Below are 21,021 nucleotides of genomic sequence, written 5' to 3' on the forward strand. Positions count from 1 at the left end.
CAAAAAATGATCCACTATTCCATTGAATATTCTGAAGCAGTAACAAATCTCTTACCTCTTGCTACTCATCTCTTGTACAGGTAAATTTCTTTGCAAGGAGCCAGATACGTATTAGCCAGGTTCATATCTGTTAATGACTTCATCACCTTGTGGGACTTACTAGCCTCAAGTAAATCGCCCTCACAAGTCAGCAGAAGCAGGTCACTGAAACTGTATCATTGCCAATATCAACTCCTACTGAAGTCCCTCGAGCAGGGTGCCAGTCTTTCACAAAACATACATTTCTGACATTCTGACCTCATCTGGCTTGAAGCCAGTGCTGCCCTATATGACAGACATGTGGCCACCACTGAGATAACTTCTGCATAAGTCCTGCACACATTCTGTGTTTTACCTGTGATCCATAGGGAAGCTGTTGTCTTGAATGGACTGGGATGGAGGGAGATGGGCAGGGAAAACCCGGTCAGGTTTAGGAGTCTGAGCTGAGTTTGGGGAGGCATGGTGCAGCGGTGACACAGGAGTGCTGGATGGCGTTGGTGGGTTGGAGGGCCTCATTCCCACTTGTGGCTTCTGATCATAGGCACTATCAGAAAAGGAAGGAGAAAGAATGTTACGTTATTTTCTCTGCAAAAACATGTAGCACATATGTTCAGGAAAAAAATGTATGTATCACATATAAGCTTTTTATTACAGATACTTTATAAAGCAGTTTGGGGCAGAGAAATTCTCTACACAAAGAGGAGCACGGAAAAATAATTTTAAAGGCAAGTGGTTCAAAACAGCATTTTCTTCTCTGGGGCCTAGAAATGTATTTTTAAAGGATTCAGTCTTACAGTGACATTCTAACAAGAGATACACAAAGTACACAAACATAGTATTGTATTATATGCACCTGGACTAGAGTGCGGAAGAGCTGGCAGTGCCTGTCAAGACTCTTTCTTAGAGCTTGCACAAAACCACGAAGTGAAACAGTAAAACAATGAATGCAGCTAGAGGAAGGGGATCTGACCCAGAAAAACAATGCTATGCTGGCTTAGCTACCCACACTAAGATGTCAGCAGGCTCTCCTGATAAGTTTTCTGCCTCTGTCTCAAAAATAAAGTGTAAGTCCTGCAAATACAAAGGTGTACCAGACCAGGAAAGGTCCTTAGTACACTTTGATTATTCTTGTTTCTAAACAGGAAAGAAGCAGATAGTAAGCATGAACTTGCATACTTTCCTATGTCAGGTCCCCCAGCACCCATCAAATCCATTAATTTGATTTTTTAAATCAAAACCATTCCTCTATGACTGTTGAAGGTGCCAGTCTGTTTTTAGTTTTCTTTCACATGCAAAAAAAAAAGGTAAATGCAACTTATTTAAGTGCTATCAGTTTTGGTAGTACGTTAATGAGAACAAAAACTCACTAGCTAGATGAAAGATTCTAAAATAGAATGAAATGTCAATAAGAAATCCTTCACTGCTAAAGGAAGGAGTGACATGTAAGTGCAAATGAAAAGAATGTCAATGCAGTCATATCAAGCCCTCAGAATAATTAAAGTTTTTACTATTTACCCTTATAAAAGATGACAATTTGCTTTTGAAAAGATAACAAAGATGCAGATCCTAATGAAATACTATTTCAAATTGTAATCATCCTTGAATGCACACATGTATCATTGCAAAACATGTCAAATACCTCAGACCTGCCAATCTCCTGCTTGTTACACAGATCTTGATCTCTTTCCTAGTGTGTGTAATGCATTTTGAAAGTACTTTCAACACAACTCATAGAAAGCCAGACACTCCTTCCATTTCACGCTTGGACCCCGAGTTTCTAAATTCTGGCTATCTCCCATGAAGGAGGAATAGAGAATATGCATTTTGATGAAAAACACTGCTTTAAAATAGTTATGTGTTTGATATAACTGTAAACAACGGCATCAGTGTTCATCAGCTAAATGCATTATCTCATCAGTCTGCTATCTGCTGAAGAGGGAACTTTTATAAGATCTCTATTATGGCTTTATAACTCTTTAGTCAGTCCTCATTTGAATCAGCAGTTCTCACTGCAGACATATTCCTGATTGCTTTACCTGACATTGTACAGGCACTTTTCCCCATAACTGAACTTGAATGGTTGTTCTTGACTGCAAGCAGAGCCAAGTTCCGAACATGGGCTATGGGGTTCCTTCTTGATTTTCACAGGGAGACCATGAAAAGCCACTGGAAAGAGAAAGAAAATATAATTGAAAACCAAGTACAATATTAACAATGAGTTTTCTCAAGTAAACTAGACACTGCTAATTAAGCACATGATTAATTAAACCATTGTAATACTAAAAACAATATAGGAAATAAACATTTCAAGGATTTCTTCGTGTGTCAACTGAAAAATAGACACCAGAGATCCTTTGCATTGGCTATTAGCACTTTTATTGTTTAATAGAATGATGGCCAGGATCCCATCTCATTAGCAGGAAAATAACAGCCTACTTATATTTGGCTTAACTACTGTAAATGTTGTCAGAGGCAAAATACTTCCCAGGCACCAAATGTTTCTAAGTAATATTAGTGAGGTAGCTTTTAGCTACAAATGCAATAGCGGATCACTTCAAAGAATGCCACACAAATTACTCCAAAATAAACTTCTCATATACCAGCCTCAGGTATATAATCGGTCACCATTTTCTCCCACAGAACACATGAAAATTTGCAGTGAAACTTATGAAATTGGGTGATTACATGTTTCTTTAGTTATACAAATAATATCTGGAAAAAAATCATGAGAAATGTCTTTAGCACGCTTTCTCAAAAATGCACAATGTAAAATTCTGGCCTCACCGAAGTCAACACTAAATGTGATACAGACACAAATGAAGGAAAAAAAAATAGCCATGCTTTTTTAAATAGCCAAAAGAATACAGGGAGTGTGACAGAAATGCATCATTAATGAGAAGCACAAATTGGTCCAGATTAAGGTAAAGGCCAAAGGTAAAGATAAAATTAACTAGCATATTAGTTTAAGCCAACCAACTTTCCTTTATTTCATAGGTAACCTTAACCAAAATTAAAACAGAAGAAAATTCAAAGTTCACCTAATGTAGGCAAATCTAAATTTAGTGGCTAGGAGGACAAAGGACTAAAGACAGGTGTTTAACAGCTTGAAAACGTGCCCTTCAAATTTTTTTTATTTTTTTTTTTTTAAAAAAAAGATTTCAAATCCAATTTTGAACTCTGAGCAGCCTAGAGTTTGGGGATCAACTCTCACGACTGGTTTTTGCTGTTGTCACCAAAACACCACAGTTTGGACATCTTGCTCCAGCCTAACACAAAGAGGTGCGCCTCTGCGGAAATCCACATATATACAGAAGTCTCCGTTAGAGAAGCTCAATGCAAAATTAGGTATTATTACTACTGTTAAGAAGAATCTTGTCCTTTCCATTGCACCTGACCCGAAAAACAAGTTGTTACATGCTATATACTTTCTACTAAGACACCTGCATGCACATGGACAGGATTGTTGTGAGGAAAAGGTAAATGAAACATTAAAAAGTGAGCATTAGAATGAATAAATCCCAGTTTATTATGCTAGATCTTGTTTCCTGATTCTCACCACTGGTGAGAATCCCCCACAGCTGGGCAATGTTCAGAGAACTTTTTTACAAACTGATCCTCTCCTACCCTCTTACATGACAGCTCATATTATTATCTCTCAGCTGAGACATCTGCAAGATACTGCTGGATTATTTTCCCATGTATTTTCACAAAACACATAAGAATTGTCTCTAAGACTGCTATTCAGCTAGTGTATTGGGTGGACAGTAGTAATTTGTCTGGAAAGATTACATAGGAAAAGCAGGGAGTAAAACAGGCACAGAAACACAGCAACACAGCACAGTAACTTAGGAAACAAGACATGAAAAGTAGTGAACAACACAACAAGGGAAGAAATCTTTCTGAATAAAATTGTATGAATTTATAATAAAACGAAAGACCATTTAGACTTCTTGAATCAAGGTTTTTAACTGTAGTAATAAAGCAAACTGCAGCCCATGGTCAGCTTTCTACTGTAATTGCAAAAGAGGCTGACATCCAGTAGCTTGGTTTGGGTTTACACTTGTGTACTTTCACTGCTGACTATCTTCACATGTCTTGGTCAGATAATAATGCACACTGTGCATTTAATGCGTATGATGGAACCCACATCTCCAGAACCGTGGCTCCGGCACAGAGGTAGGCAAGCTCTTCGACTTGGATCGGAGAATTAAAACCACAACTGTAACAAGACTCTTTTCTGAAGCCAGTATCACATATTTGCACAAAGGCCACACGCTGCTCTAATTTTTTTTATTATTATTATTTTAACTTTGCTACTTCCTCAGAGTTAATCTGTTATGAAAAATTACTTCCCTTATTTATTTTTAAATAACGGGAGTACAGAGACTCCCACACCACAGCCCTGTGCGGAGAACTGGCTGGGTATTTCATCACAGCGCTGAGAGCCTGAACGTCTGCTAACAGGCAGTTTTCCAGCTCACTGGCACAGGCACAAGTGAAAGCAGCACATTCATTTTGTGCAATTTGCTTTACCTTCCCACATGGAGTTGGTGCATGTAAAAGGCTGTTAAGTACTAAATTATTCCTTATCAAATCACCATCATCTGGAGTCATGATCAACACTAATTAAATTACTTTCACTGAACACGGCTCCAGCCTGCTGCTTCGGCTGCGAGGTACATTTTATTTTGCTTACTGTACAGTCCTAGCAAGGTACAGGGCACAGTGCTAGGAGGCATCTGTGCTGTAGTTTTAATTAAAGTTTACCTCACCTTCCTCCCAGCTTTATAAGCTAGGGTAAAGTGTATCAAATCAAGTAGGTTAACGCCTTCATTTCATTTAGGGAAAGCATTATAGTCCAAAGTGATTTTATATTAGATCTTTATCTTAACTACGTCCAGAAAGATAATGTAGCTGTAAAATTTAAAGCCTTCCTCCGGCAGTCCCCTGACACAGTCACCATGCTAAGCTTTATCTGTAACTTTTAAGTGTATGTTCTACAGGAAGAAAGGAAAAAAGTCTGAGAAAAATACTTTCTATGCTTGGGGGGGGGGGGGCTTTCATTTGACCTTTGAAACCACATCTTAAGTGTGGCTGAAGATGACAGACTTATTCCAACTAAAAAAAATTTAAACATTTAAAACAGTTCCTCACATTATCACTGCCACCTCCACCCAGTGCTCTTCATTTTAGTATGGCACTTATTTCATAGTGTACCTATTAAAAGAGTTTTAAAACACACATAGTTTTGTGAGGCTGGTTTTTATATTACTTTTTTATTCACTTTTCATTTGACGAGAGCAAGGTTGCTTATTTATATAATCTAATTTTAGTGCAGCATACCCAACTACCAACACATCCAAATTAAAAATATGACATTTCAAGCAACCAGCTCCTCACCACTTCATTCTTCTTGATGGCAAATTCATTTTACTTAACCCCAGAAGTGAGTCTCAACCCTATTACGGTAACAGGCACTCTGCCTTAATAACGACCTTATTAAGAAGTGACCAAGGGCCAAGATTTCATCCCAAGTGATTACTTACAGATAACTACTTCCCAACTTGAAAGGCAAACAATTTTAGAACCTGTATTTAGATGGCCGGCTTCAAAACCTCATCTCAAGTACTGGGGAAAGTCAGGATTATCAGCACCAGAACGGGCTCAATGCGCAGACCCTGCCTGGAGCTCCTCTGAAACCAACACACAGACATAAGGCAAGCAGAAGAACTGCTACCATCTGTAGCAAATTGATTACGCTATAATGCATTACTGTATGCATATTCTCTGTGTATAGATCCATCTATGTAGCTTTGCAGAATAAGAGGGCTTGTATTTTATATCTAATATGGTGTTGCATAGTCTTACATTAGTATTCTGTGTTTTTAAATGTTTTTATAGCAATCAATGACTATGTCACCATGTAATGAACTCACACAGAACATGCAGAAATATGGCCTGCTACTCCTCATTTTGAAATGTTCCTCTCCTTGGAGTGGGGATTAGTCTGCCAACAGGTAACAACCACTTTGCTCATAACAAAACCCAGTTTAAGACGCAAATGAAGAAGAGTATTACTAAGAACTCTGAAATTAAAGAAGAAATCTGTTTGTCTTAGAGGAGACTGATTTGTATACTCCCTAGGCTGACAAACAGGAAATGTACCATCTCTGTATGGACAGAACTGAATTTCTTCCTTGGGAAAGCCCCAGAAATGCACTGCATCAAATATAAATGTAAAGTTTTCACATATTTTTCTATTCAAGAGACGATTATTCAAGATGAAGAAATCAAAAATATTTTAAATGAAATGGAAAGTCATTTCTCCTTTGAGCAAAAAGCTGTTTTATAATTTCCAAATTTCAGGTTCCTACCCACAGCACAATATAAAATTTGATTTTATTTTCTGAAGAACAGATATAAACATATTTTTAAAGGGCATTAAATATTTCTGGTAATTCAATGATTCTGGTGAACAGCAGGCAATCTTGACTCCACAGACCAAAAAAGCCAAAAATGTCTTATCAACACTTGTAGCATTTACATCATGGTATTAAATCAACTAAGAACAGCAAACTCGCTTGTTAGTGAACTCCAGTGACTCTTAAGTAATACTACTTTCATCTGCAGTAAGTTTGAGGGCTTTGTGTACCCTCAGAGAAAAGGATGCAACATGGAATTCACTGTAAATCATGCCCTGGACATTTCTGCTGTGCGTTTCTGAATTGCTTTTCACTTTTATGCCCCCACACCACTGTCTAAACCCAACTTTGCAAATAAACTGATTCATTTCTTTTGACTGATTGAGACAAAACTGTTAATAGGCAACGTAAGTTTACAGAGCTTTCCTGAACAAATTTGAATAGATAGGATTTGATTTTCATAAAAGCAAGACAAAACCAGAGAAACTTCTGTGTGAATATCACTACAGCTCCAGGTGGTGGACTAACTGAAGTGACCCAAGTCAGTACTCAGTAAAATTTCAAAAGCAAGAAGAGCAGGGCCCTATACTGATAAAGCCAATACTGTCACACTTTGAATCCATCTCCCGATGCACGCAGAAATGCAGCAGGCACTCCAGATACATCAGAGTCTCTCAAAGATTCTTTTCCAGTACATTTACCTCTGCCAAGCCCTCCCCTTCCCCCAGCACACAAAAATCCATTACTAAAGGGTCTAATCTCAGCTATCAGCACAGAGTGCCTTTTATGGAGCCATTAAACCATTTCTCTTGTTTACAGTGCCTGAAGAAAGATGTGAATTATGTCTGTGACAAAACAGGCGATAACATTTCTAAACTGCTATCAAAATGCAAACTGAAATACACTTAAGGACAGGGACCCTAATACGTGTTTTTGCAATTTTCCTCACTCAGTATAACTGAACAGCACTCACCTGATGATTCAAAGAATTATTTATGCTATAAGTACAACAGGTAAACATTTTTTAAAAAAAAGGAAAGAAAGAAACTCTGTTTTCAATAAACCAGCATTTATTTAATGGTTCATTCAGGAGGATAAAATGATGGTTTCTTATCTGATAGCAATGACCCTAGGTGCTCTTATTAGCACACATCAAAATAAATAAATAAATAAAGCCAAATATGATGTGGGTTCATCTGAGGCCTGAAACAATCTAATTCTGCAACAGTAACTTACCATTTAAACTGTACATTCAGTATAGGTGTTTAAGAATTTGATGCAATGAACTATGAAACTAAATACTTCCTATAGGACCTTCCATGTGGGATTGCCAGAATTTATACATATTTTCTGAAGAGGTTTCAAAAATATGTATTTAACTTATGGAATAATTGCCTTCTGAATTCTGGAGATTTACTGAATATTTATATCTACATCATTTTGATTGGAACTACACACCTTCGATGACAGCTGCATTCTGAATTTCAAGAAACGTTGAATAGGTATCTAACTATAGACAAAAGGATGCCTAAACAGGGTGCTCTTCCATTTCATTCCAAGATACATTAAGATGACATGTTGCTGGTAATTGGTGGGATGCAGAGGAGGAATTAGCTGCAGCAGGTGCTGGACCCAGCTGACTCCTTCATACTCTGGCGGTTACTGATGCTACCGCTGAATGTGGCATACAGCCTAGTGTACTAAAAAAAAAATGAAATTAAAACACCACACTGGGCAGATGCCAGGTGAAGAGAGTTTGGAGGACAGAAGGACAATAAAGGGTGGTAACTGAGTCGTTCCAGTTAACCTGTTCCCAGTGATTTTGAATGACAGTCTACACATACAGATCTCTGCAACAGGTGAAGACAGAAGTGACTGCAAACACAGATCAAGGCAAGATCTGCAATTGTTTTCACCCTATGCAATCTCTCGGCTAGAAAATGGCAAAAAAAAAAAAAAATCTTTTGCTTCTGACCACTGAAACAGCTACAAAAATGAGCCAGACTTGAAGACTATGGACTGTTTCAAAAGTGACTGAGCAGATTACATCTACACAGTCCACCAAGTTCTCCATCCATTTGATCTATCAAAGTCACTGCTATCAGATCTTAGCTGAGCTCCAGTCAACTGGATTTCATTTAGGTCCTGCTCTCTGCCAGATATTGGAAGGAACTGGTGACAAATTGGATATCTGACACACAGATGTGTATCATCGCTGTGGTTTCAGAGACTCTTCTGGAAGTTTATATAAAAACTGAACATAGACAAGAAACCTGAATTGTCAGGATCTCATGAACACAAGCTGCTAGAAAAGAGATATGCCTTAGCAAAGCTGTCATTTTTTTTTTTTTGAAGAAGAAGAAATATATGATTTTGATATGCTGCTACTGCCCATCTTATAGCTGCATATACAAAATCAGAACTTAAGGAAGACAGAGAATTTGTCCCTAAAGACAACTGGCCTCCATCTAGTCCCACTGCATGGGTGGGGTCCATCCACCTGGATCTGAGCATGCATCAGTATTTGGGCATTTGAGAGTCACTTGGAAGTAAACATAGTGAACGTGTATGAATGCCTCTGCAACAATACAATATGTACAGGCAAAATATGTATAATACTGTAATAAAAGGCAGTAAGGTTTTAATTCTTTACATACATATAAGCAACTGTGAAGAATATGGATAAGAGGCATGCAGAACAAGAATTAAAGGTGTAATAATTCACTCAAACTAGTCCTTTCGTATGTAAGGGCCTGGCTCTAAGTCAAATTTCTAAGGAAATCTGTGGATAGCCGGTATCACTATCAGTGTTCTGCCATCCCTCACCTTGGTGCTCTTTCCCAGAAAGTGGAACTTCACAACTGGGCAGTACTTGGCAAACCTATTAGATATGATTCCATCAATTCAGTCTTTGCCTTGGCTTCAGATCAGATCCTTCCAGCCCCTACCAGCTCAATAGATAGAAACAGCATGGGATCTCATTTTTTTGGAAGCTAGTTCTGAACGATGAGCCCAAGCACCAGTTTTCAAAGCCAACTGGCAAGAATAGAATACGTGGGCAAGATGGATCTATTTGAGAATCTTGTTTAACAAAAAGAAAATACCAGCTTTGAAGTAATCTGTCACCTTTACTGGAAAATATGCAACTACAAATGCACTTTAATAACAGTTAGAACTCACTCTGCAAAATGAAGCAAATTGCTTATTTTCTCTTCCAGCCTAAAGCATACAATACTGTGCATGTCAATTAACAGTCTACTTGAATACTGCATTGCCAGAATGCTACATAATAGTATAGTCTTTAAAATCATCGGGGGGTGGGAAAGGATGGGGGGTTGAAGAATAAGAGACAGTCCAAAATTGGGGGGTTTTGCTCTCAAAATCCCCATGGACTGTTCTCAGATAACATGGTATGAGAAGAAAAAAAATACTGATTCTGAATTTGAAATAGGAAAAAGCAGTAAGCAGGTGAAGATGAACTGCACTGAAAGCAGTAGAATAGTACTGTAGTGTTTCAAGACGGAAAATAACAGCATATTTTCCTACAACTGATACTGGATAATTCTGGACCTTAAAGTCAGCAGTAATGCCCCTGCATTAACAAGGATTGTTTGCTATAATAATTTTCTCTTGCTTAGGAGTAGGGGGAGGGGTTTTATTCTGTTTTGTTGTGGGTTTTTCTTTTTTTTTTTAAACCACAAAGCATTACATTATTAAGAACTAAAAGATGAAAAAACAAGTATTGATGAAAATCAATTTTAAATTAATTGAATTACCTGCTCATCTCTAGATTATGTTAATTCTATATATCAACCATAATTATTCCTATCTTTACTATAATCTGGCATGACTATAAAGCATTTGAGAATAACATTAAAACAAAAAAGAAGGTTTATTAAGAGAACAGAGAGGGGTTCATTGTACCTACATCAAAACTGTGGCAAGGTTGCATCAGACAGCAGGTTTACATTAGGGCATTTGTACATGGGAAAAAAATGACCAGCAAAATTACAATTATAGAGCAGATGAATGCTACTTCCCTACAGTACAGTTTGTTTGACTCCTAAAAATGATGTTCCTGCCTCTTTTCAGCAAATAAATTCTTCTAGACGCTTCTTCAGAACTGGAAATAAATGTCAGTTTTTAACTGAAACATGTTTTTCTAAAGCTTGTCTGCTAGGACACTAAAAATTGGTGCCAGTTTAGCTATTTCTGGGCAACTAACCTTAGGACCTCCCTCCTCCCCCCCCCCCCCCCCCTCCCCAAACTGCCGCAATGGATGAAGCCTACTTGAGAGGTTGAAGGTGACTCCACCTCTGTGTGGAGTCGGGGATACAATATTAGAGGTTGTACCCATATAACTTAATAACTGGTTTAGTCCCCATTTTTAATAAAAAGATATCCCTTGTTTGCTTGTCTGCAGAGTTGCAATTTCTGAAATATTCATTAGAGTTACCGAGGGTACCCCTGCAGCTTTCTGATGCTGGCAGTGCTGAAGGCACCACTGAGATAATTTGGATATTTGTAGCCACTTGGCTTCTCATTTAAGAGGGCCATGCCGGTTGAAAATTGAAGTTGCAAGTATGTTCTGTGTATCAAAAAAATAAAAAGCCAACCCTTCCCACCTGGCTAGAGAAAGGGGAGGGGAAAAGGTTTCAGAAAGTATCAATACAAGTTAACCTACTCCCCAAACCCAAAGAACAATTACAAAGCAAACTTTTCAACAGGCTGCTGGTAAACACTTTGTTAAGCCTTTTGGCCTAAACTGACACTTTATTTAGGCAGCTGCTAGCTGGCTGGACTGCCCTGTGGGATTATAAAACTGCCTGTACTCCTCTACCTCCAAGCAAAGGACTAATTTGACACAATTTTGCTTAGCTGACCCCCTCTCCTCATCTACCCCCAAAAGATTTCAGCTTCTAGTTAAGAATTGTCCAGAAGGTATTTTTATTCATTGGGAGCTGCAGTCACTGACACAGTTTCTTAGCCTCCGAAATCAGCAGTCTCACAGAAATGCTGTCATGGGCACTGCTTTATACTGATTTATGTCCCCTTCATGCAATGCTCTCCTTTCCTTCCAGACATTTACCTGTCTGACTTCATGAGGTTTGCCACACAGACAGCCCAGGGGAAAGCGCTGCCAGAGGGGTAGAGGCCCACACTGCCCCAAACCTGGACCTCTGGGGCAAAAGTTAACTTGCTGATAAATACCACAGACACTGGGTAACTCTAAGAATAAGGTAAGGAAATTTGCAGAACATTGGTAGGAGGGAGAAAGGGAGGATTAAGCTAGGAGGAGCAAACTGGCTTCCTTTAGTGTTTGAGAAGAGTAGGTGAGGCAGGAGAAAGAGATCTTCCTGCTCCCCTACCCCCAAAACAAACAGAGGCTTAGGGCTCTCTGAAGGAGGAAGCAGTAACCTCATAAAAAATAAACCAACTGGGATCTAAAACCCATGGATAGCATAACATGATTGTGAGGGAAAAAAATCTGAAGAATTTGTAATCCCCCTATACTGGACCTGGAAGCATCCAGGACCCCAGAGAGAAAAGGCTTGTTCTTCATGTGCATTAGCTTGCGGTGTTACAGTCCTGGGAGGAGATCGGGAGCATTTGTTCCTACAGTTACTTATAATGTATGTGGCTCCAAAGGCTCCCAGGCAGGGTGTAAGGGGAGGCGAAACCTCCTTGAAACTCTTAATGTAAAATCAAGCCTGGGAGAAAACTTAAATTGTATTCCTACCTGGGAATTATCAATAAAGTTAAATGGGAAGAAAAGAAAGCTGGCCACTAAATCAGGGTCTGTGCGCTTTTCTGAGGACAGGAGTTCCATTTGCAGCAATTTCCAAAATTTAATTTAAATTGCAAGAGGTAATGGCTAAGTACTACATAACTTCCATTACTAAAATATCCAAGTGAGATAATATCCCAGTGTTTTATACACACACAATTTTGACTTCAGGTAAATTAGCAATGTGGGGGTTTCAGGTCTGGATTTTAATAGGATGCACAGACAGAAATATGATGAAGAAAACTTTGGAAATTCTAACAAATATTTTTGGCAGATATAACACTAGGCTTTAAAATAAACTTTTTTGTTGGTGTTCTGTTTTAAAGGCATGAAATCTAGAAATTTAGGAAAGCATGTGGACAGCAGAAAACAGAAACTGATTCTGATTAATTTCCCTCTTATACAAAAGTTTCAAGTCACATCAATCTAGTTTAGGTTTTGGTTTTGCTTTGTTTTGTTTGTATGCTTTCACACACATTCATACAAAGAGCTAATAACCACCTACATGTGAGAAGGCAGCTGAACTTGTACCTGCAGCTGAACAAGAAGTGAAAGAAGCTGGATTTAATATCTGGTTCTGCCATTTTTTGTTCATAACCTGAAAATCTTTTTGGTGTTAGAAGGTTGCTTCTAGTTTTAAGTATTTCAGTCTTCGGAGCCTACCTTCAGAGGCTCATAATCAGCGTGTCAATTTGCTTCCCTGTAAAATAGGAATATCCTCATAATAAATTAACATAATAATAATATATTATCCTTAAGGATAATCATGCCTGTCTGTGAGTTCACTACTCAAGAGTATGTTAAAGCAAGAGGAGCCAATAAATAATGGACTACACAGTTAGCTCTCTAGCATACACTAAACAACTAATTTAAAATATTATTTACAATTTGTTTTTATTTTAGCAAGTCTCAATGATAGACATCAAAGGGAACAAAACTGCATTTCCAGCAAATGATTTTTAATTTGTTTCTGACTTTTACAGTAAGAACACGTATACATTCATAAAACAAGTACACACTAACACAGGCTAGCTAATAGGATTTTTGTTTACTTTGTTGGAAGAATGAGACTGTCACCATTCCAAATGTATGTGTCTTTCATACTTCCATGCTAAATTTTCAAGAATACTCACCAGTAAAGCAACTCTAACAATCTTAACCTAAATCTGTTAAAAGTGAGGCTGAAATCTAAATCCTTAGTCTATTACCAAACTACAAAAAAAAAAAAACAAACTGCAAGAAACCTGCACTCTCCCCTGCAAAAGGTGCAGGCCACTGAAATGAGTCAACATTAATACTCTGCTCACAAGTTTTTATCACTGATTCAACAGGGAAACAAAGAAGCCATTGTCAAAAGTGGTTATGTCTGTGAACAAAAAGTCAGGACTTAAATAAGTAGCCTGATGTTTAAAGACTCTTAGCAAAGTGCTCTTTTTGAAGCTAGTGGAATTTTGATCACCTGCAACCAGGCTCTGATTTTCAGCACAGACATTTAAGGTTTCTGCCATTTTAAGCATCCTTTCTGTAGAGGGGACTCACAATGGAATACACAGAACCATTACATACATTACACATATTTTCTGAAGCTCATCGTTCCTGATGTTGTGTGATTATTTTACACATGCATGCAACCAGTAAGACTGAAAACTACATTTTGTGTGTTTCTTATAAACTGAACATAGAGGTACGCAGAGTATACACTTTGAAAATGTGCACTCGTATAAAACTGGCTCACAAGTTCTACTCTCAAATACTTAAAACTTTTGTTCTTTTCTAAATTTTGGCACTGTTTTGAAGTCCCTTTTATCTCCATTTATGTTAGTGCTTTGGTTATGTGAAGTTTGCTTTACGGATGGGTTAATAAGAAAATACTGCACTCAGTTTCAGCAAGAAGACATTAGAGTATGAAAAAAAAAGGGGTTATCTTTTTCAGATATACATTAGAAGCAGAAAAGAAACAATATTTGAGCAAAGAGGATCAAATTAGTAAGACTAGGAATTGTTTTTGCACATGTAAATTTTTGAATGTCCTTGGTGGTGACTCATAACATATAAATTTAAAGACAACAACCTGGCCAGTCAGTAACCTTCCTATTCAGAGACTGCAGGACTTGGCAGTAAATGTCATTGCTAAAAAATATTTCACTACATTAACTTACTGGCAGCCACATTTGCTGAATAAGTTCATAAACAGTCACAGGAAAAAAACGGAACCAGAAATAAAGTTGCTAATCATTCACCCTTTTCTAACGTGCGTAATCCTCAGCTTACAGAACAAATAGATACATAAGAAAAAAATATATCCTTCACCAACACAGTTCACTTCTCTTTTCACCTCAAATCAAGGTCAAACTATAATCCAGAAATTGGTAAGAGTAATGCATCAAAGACATGGAGATCAAGAAGAATAAGTAAAAGGAAAATAAAAGAAACCTTCTCAGGCAAAAGACTGGGGCACATGCCTTTAAAAATAAATCCATTTTCCATTTACAGGTTTAGACTAGTTTGGGTTTATTTCTAGAAAAAGCATTGACCATTTCTAAAACTTGAAAAGCTTAACTTGCCTACTTAGTACATTGAGTAGTTAGTCTAACAAATATCATAATTTATGCATATTTAACAGCTTATAAAAGGTTCCACCCAAATTACTTCCCAGCACTGAAGTGCATAGGACCACAGCAAAAGGACAGAGGACCTCAAGCAAGGGGCATATTTTCCTGTATGCTCACTGAGGCTGGCAAAATCGGTATTGCATGCCATGAATGTATCACTAACTGTCCAACACTTAATGAATGTTTTGAGGACTGTCACTCTCTCCTCCCTTTTTTTCCTTCTACACTCTTTGAAAACTTCACGGCAGTCTGTGGGAGAGCCTGACTTCTGTCTTCTGTTGCTGACACAGCAAGCAGCAGAAAAAAAAAAAAAAAAAAAAAAAAAAAGACAAAAAAATTATACAGTCTGTAAATACATTTTACCTATGGAAACACTCAAAATAAACTTCAGTGGACTCAGCTTGCAGACTGCCTCTTTATTTTACACCATTCCAGAGCTTGTGGATTTTCAAATCATTATTTAGGCTGCTCTTGGAATACTAAATACTTTTTGCAAAAGCACTGCGTGGAGAACAGTTTGGAGAGAATAACGATTTTGTATCAATCACGGAGACCCTTCAATCTGCCTTGTTTGGTTTTGATTTCTCTGAGAAAATACAGTAGAAAAAAAATCTGCATAGTTTGTTTAATACAACTGGAGCTGAACAGATGCTCTAATACATATACATGCTCCTGATGAAATTAACTAAACAACTATCTGTTTTAAAACAGAAATAACTGTCGTGTTAGGAAAATACTGCCGTGACTACAAGTTACAGCATGAGGCTTGCCTGTATTTCCACAGATGGGATCTTCACAGAGTCCTTATGGGGATGGGAAGAGGGGAGGCTTCCTCAGAGAGGAAATAGAAGTTTTTTTCAAAACTAAAAATCCTACATTTTAAATAAAATATGTTTATTTTTTGTTTGTTTGTTTTTATGTAAACAGACCTCAGGAAGTGATCTGACAGCCTTAAGAAATTACCATTTGAAAGAAAAAAGGTCTACATGCTTCATCTTTGATCTACGAGACAGATTTATCACAGGACAGGATGACTGAAGTTTATTCATTAGCTGATAACCTCCACATGCAACCCAAGCCTTTAATCTGCAATAAAACAGCAAATGAGGATGGGGCTCTGAGGAAAGAGCACCAAGTCAGCTTGGTCTAACAGGGATGGGCGGGTGGAAGACCAGGGGAGGACAGGGTGACAAACGCCCCACAGTAACAGCCCCATCCAGTTGCTTAGGATCCTCCATACACCAGTGCTGGAAACCACGGAGTTCACAGCCTGGTTCTGCGCTGTTAAACCACATCTACATAATATGGTTGCACTGTCACAACTGGGATGCCCAGGGGTACCTCACAATTAGCAACAAAGTTCCCATCACGGCATGCGGAGCACTCTGAAAGGAACAGCTTCAACTTTAAAAGTTTCAGAAAGGAAAAGCCACATGCTCAATGATGTCCTGTCATTTGTTTCCCAGCGCTACTGCCACCACCAAATTGTATTTGCACAATTTGTGACCCAGTGCCACTGCTACAGTTCAGAACCTAAATCTTTGTTCCTTCAAAGGTGAAAATGTAGCACCAAAATACAGACAGAAAATAATATAAACAGAAACTAATTTTTAAAATCAAGGCAAATCAACATTTTTTTTTTTTTTTCTGCCATTAAGGTCACAAATAAAAGGCCTTAGAGTCCACCACTTGCCTCTTGGTAAAACTTTTTCAAGAATTAAATCTTGCAATTATAGAACAGGTCACAACTCCAGCAGAATTAAGTATTTCCAAAAATCCTCTAGAGGAAGGAGTAGGACAAATAATCCATATTAGCATAAACTAATGCCCAGCAACAAACCACAAAATGAGCCCACAAACTTCTCTGAAAGACACCAATTCCAAATTTATTTTGATTAAGAATAGAAAGAAAGAAAGAAAGAAAGAAAGAAAGAAAGAAAGAAAGAAAGAAAAAGAAAAAGAAAAAGAAAGCAAGATAACAGTTGGTAACAGTTTCAGTCCTGCTTTAAACAAAGGAAACAAGTGCTCAGGAACACAATGAAAGAAGCGAGGCTATCTAAGGGAACCTTGAAGGGAGGTAGGTGGTCAGCATCGACTCCTCAGTTTGACCTCTCCAGCTCTTACAACAGCAATTGCATTGGACCCTTTGTAAAATGCTTTTGAGATCTCTAGATAAGTGATCATTAAGAAAGCTGTATACCTCACAGCAGAGTGATACATGCATTTCTGCACCTACTTCAAACTAAGAAACAAAGACATTAAGCAACATGCCCAAGGTCATGCAAAGCTAAGGGCAAACTTACAGAGCCCTGACTCTCACAGCCCTTTAAGAAGAATCTGTTAGCTGGGCATACTCTAAAACAAATAAATAAATGTATCTGTATTTGACAATGTCTGACCTATGAAAGGAAGTAGTTTTAAAGTTGAGTGGCAAGAAACAAAGCACAGCTGCAGCAGAAAGACCTACCAGGGAATAGCTGAATATCAAGAACTAGCACCACCCTGCAGGATATTTGTCAGACTGCCTCCTGCAGTACCATTCTTGCAGAAATACACTTAAAGAAAAGGTGATCCCAGCCACGTAGTCTCTAAAGAAAAATACACCAACAGCAGAAATGAAAAAAAAAGAAAAGAAATAAATAAAATAATAATAAAAGAAAACTAAAAGCACATTGGGTGTGTGCAACTTGCCACACAGAAAACCAAAACACTACCAACTGCAATTTCTAGGACATTGTGCACTACCAAGATATGACTACCAGCTGCCTATGCACTGAATCATCATGTTAAAAATGCTGACATTTTTTCAGTCACTATTTTTTTTCTAGAAACTGCAAAATTAAACTGTTCTACAGCACAAACAAAACAAACCCAGTAAACAGATCTTTTGACTTTGGTAGGCCCATCAGAACTTACATTATTCTGGTATTTTCTACTTTGTTTTAATAGCATATTTGTTGTCCAAAATATGTAAAAATAAGTGAAAATTAAGCTCCACCAGCTGTTCACACCAGCCCTTGTAATAGTGAGACAAATAGGAAATGCTCTTCAGGTTGTAAAATTCACTTTTGAAATTTAAGTCACAGAAAGAGAAAGAAAATAAAACAAACAGAACATTTTTCTCTTTGTGGTGAAAAAAAAAAAAAAAAAAAAAAAAAAGCTCTGCATGATCCTATATGCTGCAAACATGTAAATAAATATTAAAGCTTTTCCTCATTTAAACTGCATTTGGAATATCCTAAACCATTAGTTAAAATGACAGAAGAATACAGCTACCTGAAGCCTTTGTAAAGAATCTCTCTTTAACAGGCTTTTAAAGATTGCAAGCTAGAGCATCTAAAAAGCACATCCCTGAATAATTTAAGGCTTCTGGCATCTACATTGAAAGAGCTCTTTTGCTAAACCTGGAGGAAAAGGAAAAAAAAAAAAAAAAAAAGAGAGAGAGAGGGAGAGAGAGAAAGAATAAAGGTCTTGAAAGATCAGCAACAAATTCACTGCTAAAAAGTATTTTTCCTATCTTAAAGTTTAATCAGATATGGAGGAGCAGGGATTTTACAGCCAGCCCTTCCCATTTACTGTCAACAGATGTGGTCTAACATTAACATTAACACTTACCCCTTGGCAGTGTTAAGTTAAGACTGTGATGGCCAGGGAAACGATGCAGGCACAAAATGAAAGAGCAGGAAGCACACCGGTCAAGAACACGAATCACAGCACAAATCTTCATGAGCATAAATTCAGTAATAAACAGTGGAAAGCAAGATTTTATCCAGAATTTGAAATGGGTAACCAATGTTTTAGGGCAAAAGAAGAAGGGAAAAAAAAAAAAGAAAAAAAATAAAAAAAAAAAAGAAAAAGAACTCTAGGAGAACAGACCAATGTAAATACAAATTATTTTAAAATAGCAAAACATGATTATGCTATTAAGACAACAGGCAATCTGGTTTGGTGCAGGGTAATCCCCATTTATAACGAATAGCACCAAGGTCAAATTACAGATCAGTTGACAGTTGTTGACAATACCAAGTTTTCTCTGCCAACTACATCCTTTAGGCATCAGCAAATCCTACCTACTTCCTCCATCCAAAACCATCCAAACAATAGGAGCAAGCAATCTTCACCTCAACAGCTATTAACTTCGAGCAAACTGAACAATTTATTCATTTTTACTCCCAGATTGGAAAGTCCTTGCTGTTCTACGGTATCTGAAAACCTTGCCACAGATTACAGCCAGTTCAAGATCTGGCTCCTCCTCAGTATATGAAAATGGACTGGCACCAATAGGAAAACCTTATCTGAGGAAGTTAACACAGGTTATCCTTCTTGACATGTAAATAGAGACTTTATAAGGCCAGAAAAACAGCTTAACTAAGAATTCAGAAAAAAAAAGTGTCCCATACAGAACAGTGGTTAAAAAAAAATAATCAAAAAACTGTTTTTCTTGGAGAAACAGTCTTTGCATTTTTGCTTTATGCCACTTTTCACATAATTGCTGGAAGAAGAGACATTTGTAAGTCACATAGAACATAGCAAACAGGTCAGTTGTTGCATGAAGTACAGAAACAGATCCAAGAGAGGGGCAAAACCATCCTGCTTAGTACAAATGATTCCTTGCTCTTTTTTGTGGAATTTGTATATCTTTAAAGAATAAACATGAAAGGAAAGGGTAAGAAAATTACACTATTTAATATGCAATTTCCATAATTTTTTCCTGTGTAATTACAAGATGAAAACATCTTGTGATGCATTTTTCTCCCATAGAACTTACAAAGTTCAGTTGCTGCAGAAAGCATAAGGTTAAGAGAAACTAAATGGTGATTTGTTTTTCAAATTTTAGCAGAACAGACTGGTCGTTATCTACTCTTCGTTCTTCTCACTCTGAGCTAAACTACAAAACTGTTCTTTGTAGTATGTATTCAAGGTTTAAAAAAGTATAATAAAAAAGTAATACAAGATGGACAAGATGGGGCTTTGGACACTGGGAAAAAAAAAAAAAAAAGGTTTAGAAATGTAGACGTCTAAGATTTCTCTAGGAGGAAGGACCTTTTCCCAAAAGGCACACTGGAATAACAAAATAAATTCAACTTTAAAGAGGCAAAATGAAGTTTAAAGCATTAAGGGGAAGCTTGACTAGCTAGATCCTTAGTTGGTAGGAATATATATAATTCCAGCAACGTCAATAATATGACACAAAGTAATGCTAACTGTTGATCTCACTCATAGTATCTAGAGCCCACACCCAACTATAAATACATATATTATGTTTGCTTTTTAAAAACTGATTGAAGCTTAATAGCAACTCATAATTGAAATATTCATGGTCTCAACTTAGCTTTGAAGTTAAATCCCTAAGTGGATAAAGTGGACTGTATATCTAATCTAAACTAAATGTTTCCCTTAGTTACTAATACAAGTGCAGTTTCACTAGTTAAAATCATTATTAGAGAAAATAAATTAAAAACCCATGGCACTTTAAGGGGCATTTAATCCTGCTCAGTGCCAGGACACAGCACGTTCTTGGCAGTATCACCTATTCTGCTGCCTTCCACATCTTTGCTTCCAGATTAGACTACCCTGGTTCTAACTAGGCAGGAAGGTTTTAACCAGAGTTTCCCAGAACTGCCACTGTTACAAGGTTTCTTAAAAACTTCTTTCAAATGTTGCAAGTTTAAACTTAAGACCACAAACCTACCTCAGTTTTAAAGCCCATTTTTCAAGGAATGAAGCTAGAAATATAATAATATAATATAATTAAGATTATACCTGGGCTGTAGCTGTTTCAGAGGAGCACCTACTTTTCTTTACCTATTCTGAAAATCACATTAACCCATCTCCTTTATTTGTACATGGCACCATAAATGAGCTTTGTTCAGAAAATTAAAATGAGGCTGGAGAAATAAAGTGCACCAAAAATGCATGGTTTGCTTGCCTCTGGACCGGAAAATGACTGTGACCTTCACTAGTTTAATACCTGTGTCCTTCACCATTTGGGGCCTAAATGAGTGTATTAGTCACTGAACCTACATAGGTGCACTTTTTGCAATGAAAACTCACCCATCCTCTCCCGAAAGAAAGAGGGAAAGAGGGAAAGAGAGAGAAAGAAAAGAAAGGAAGGAAGGAAGGAAGGAAGGAAGGAAGGAAGGAAGGAAGGAAGGAAGGA

The 21,021-nt window shown here is 37.5% G+C and overlaps 1 protein-coding gene across 5 annotated transcripts in view; it reads right to left on the reverse strand.

Annotated features, from left to right (window-relative positions):
• The window catches only part of ETV1 (ETS variant transcription factor 1), a 66,831-nt gene that overhangs the window by 30,095 nt on the left and 15,715 nt on the right, over nucleotides 1–21,021 (reverse strand). For all 5 annotated transcript variants that reach the window (XM_035316655.1, XM_035316658.1, XM_035316654.1 and 2 more), the window contains 2 exons: nucleotides 2,076–2,205; nucleotides 395–583 (listed from right to left, as the gene is read on the reverse strand). In XM_035316655.1, coding sequence (XP_035172546.1) covers nucleotides 395–583; nucleotides 2,076–2,205 — 319 coding nt within the window. The remainder of the gene's footprint in view (nucleotides 1–394; nucleotides 584–2,075; nucleotides 2,206–21,021) is intronic.

The sequence above is a fragment of the Oxyura jamaicensis genome, chromosome 2 (assembly GCF_011077185.1).
Source record: "Oxyura jamaicensis isolate SHBP4307 breed ruddy duck chromosome 2, BPBGC_Ojam_1.0, whole genome shotgun sequence".
Taxonomy (NCBI): domain Eukaryota; kingdom Metazoa; phylum Chordata; class Aves; order Anseriformes; family Anatidae; genus Oxyura; species Oxyura jamaicensis.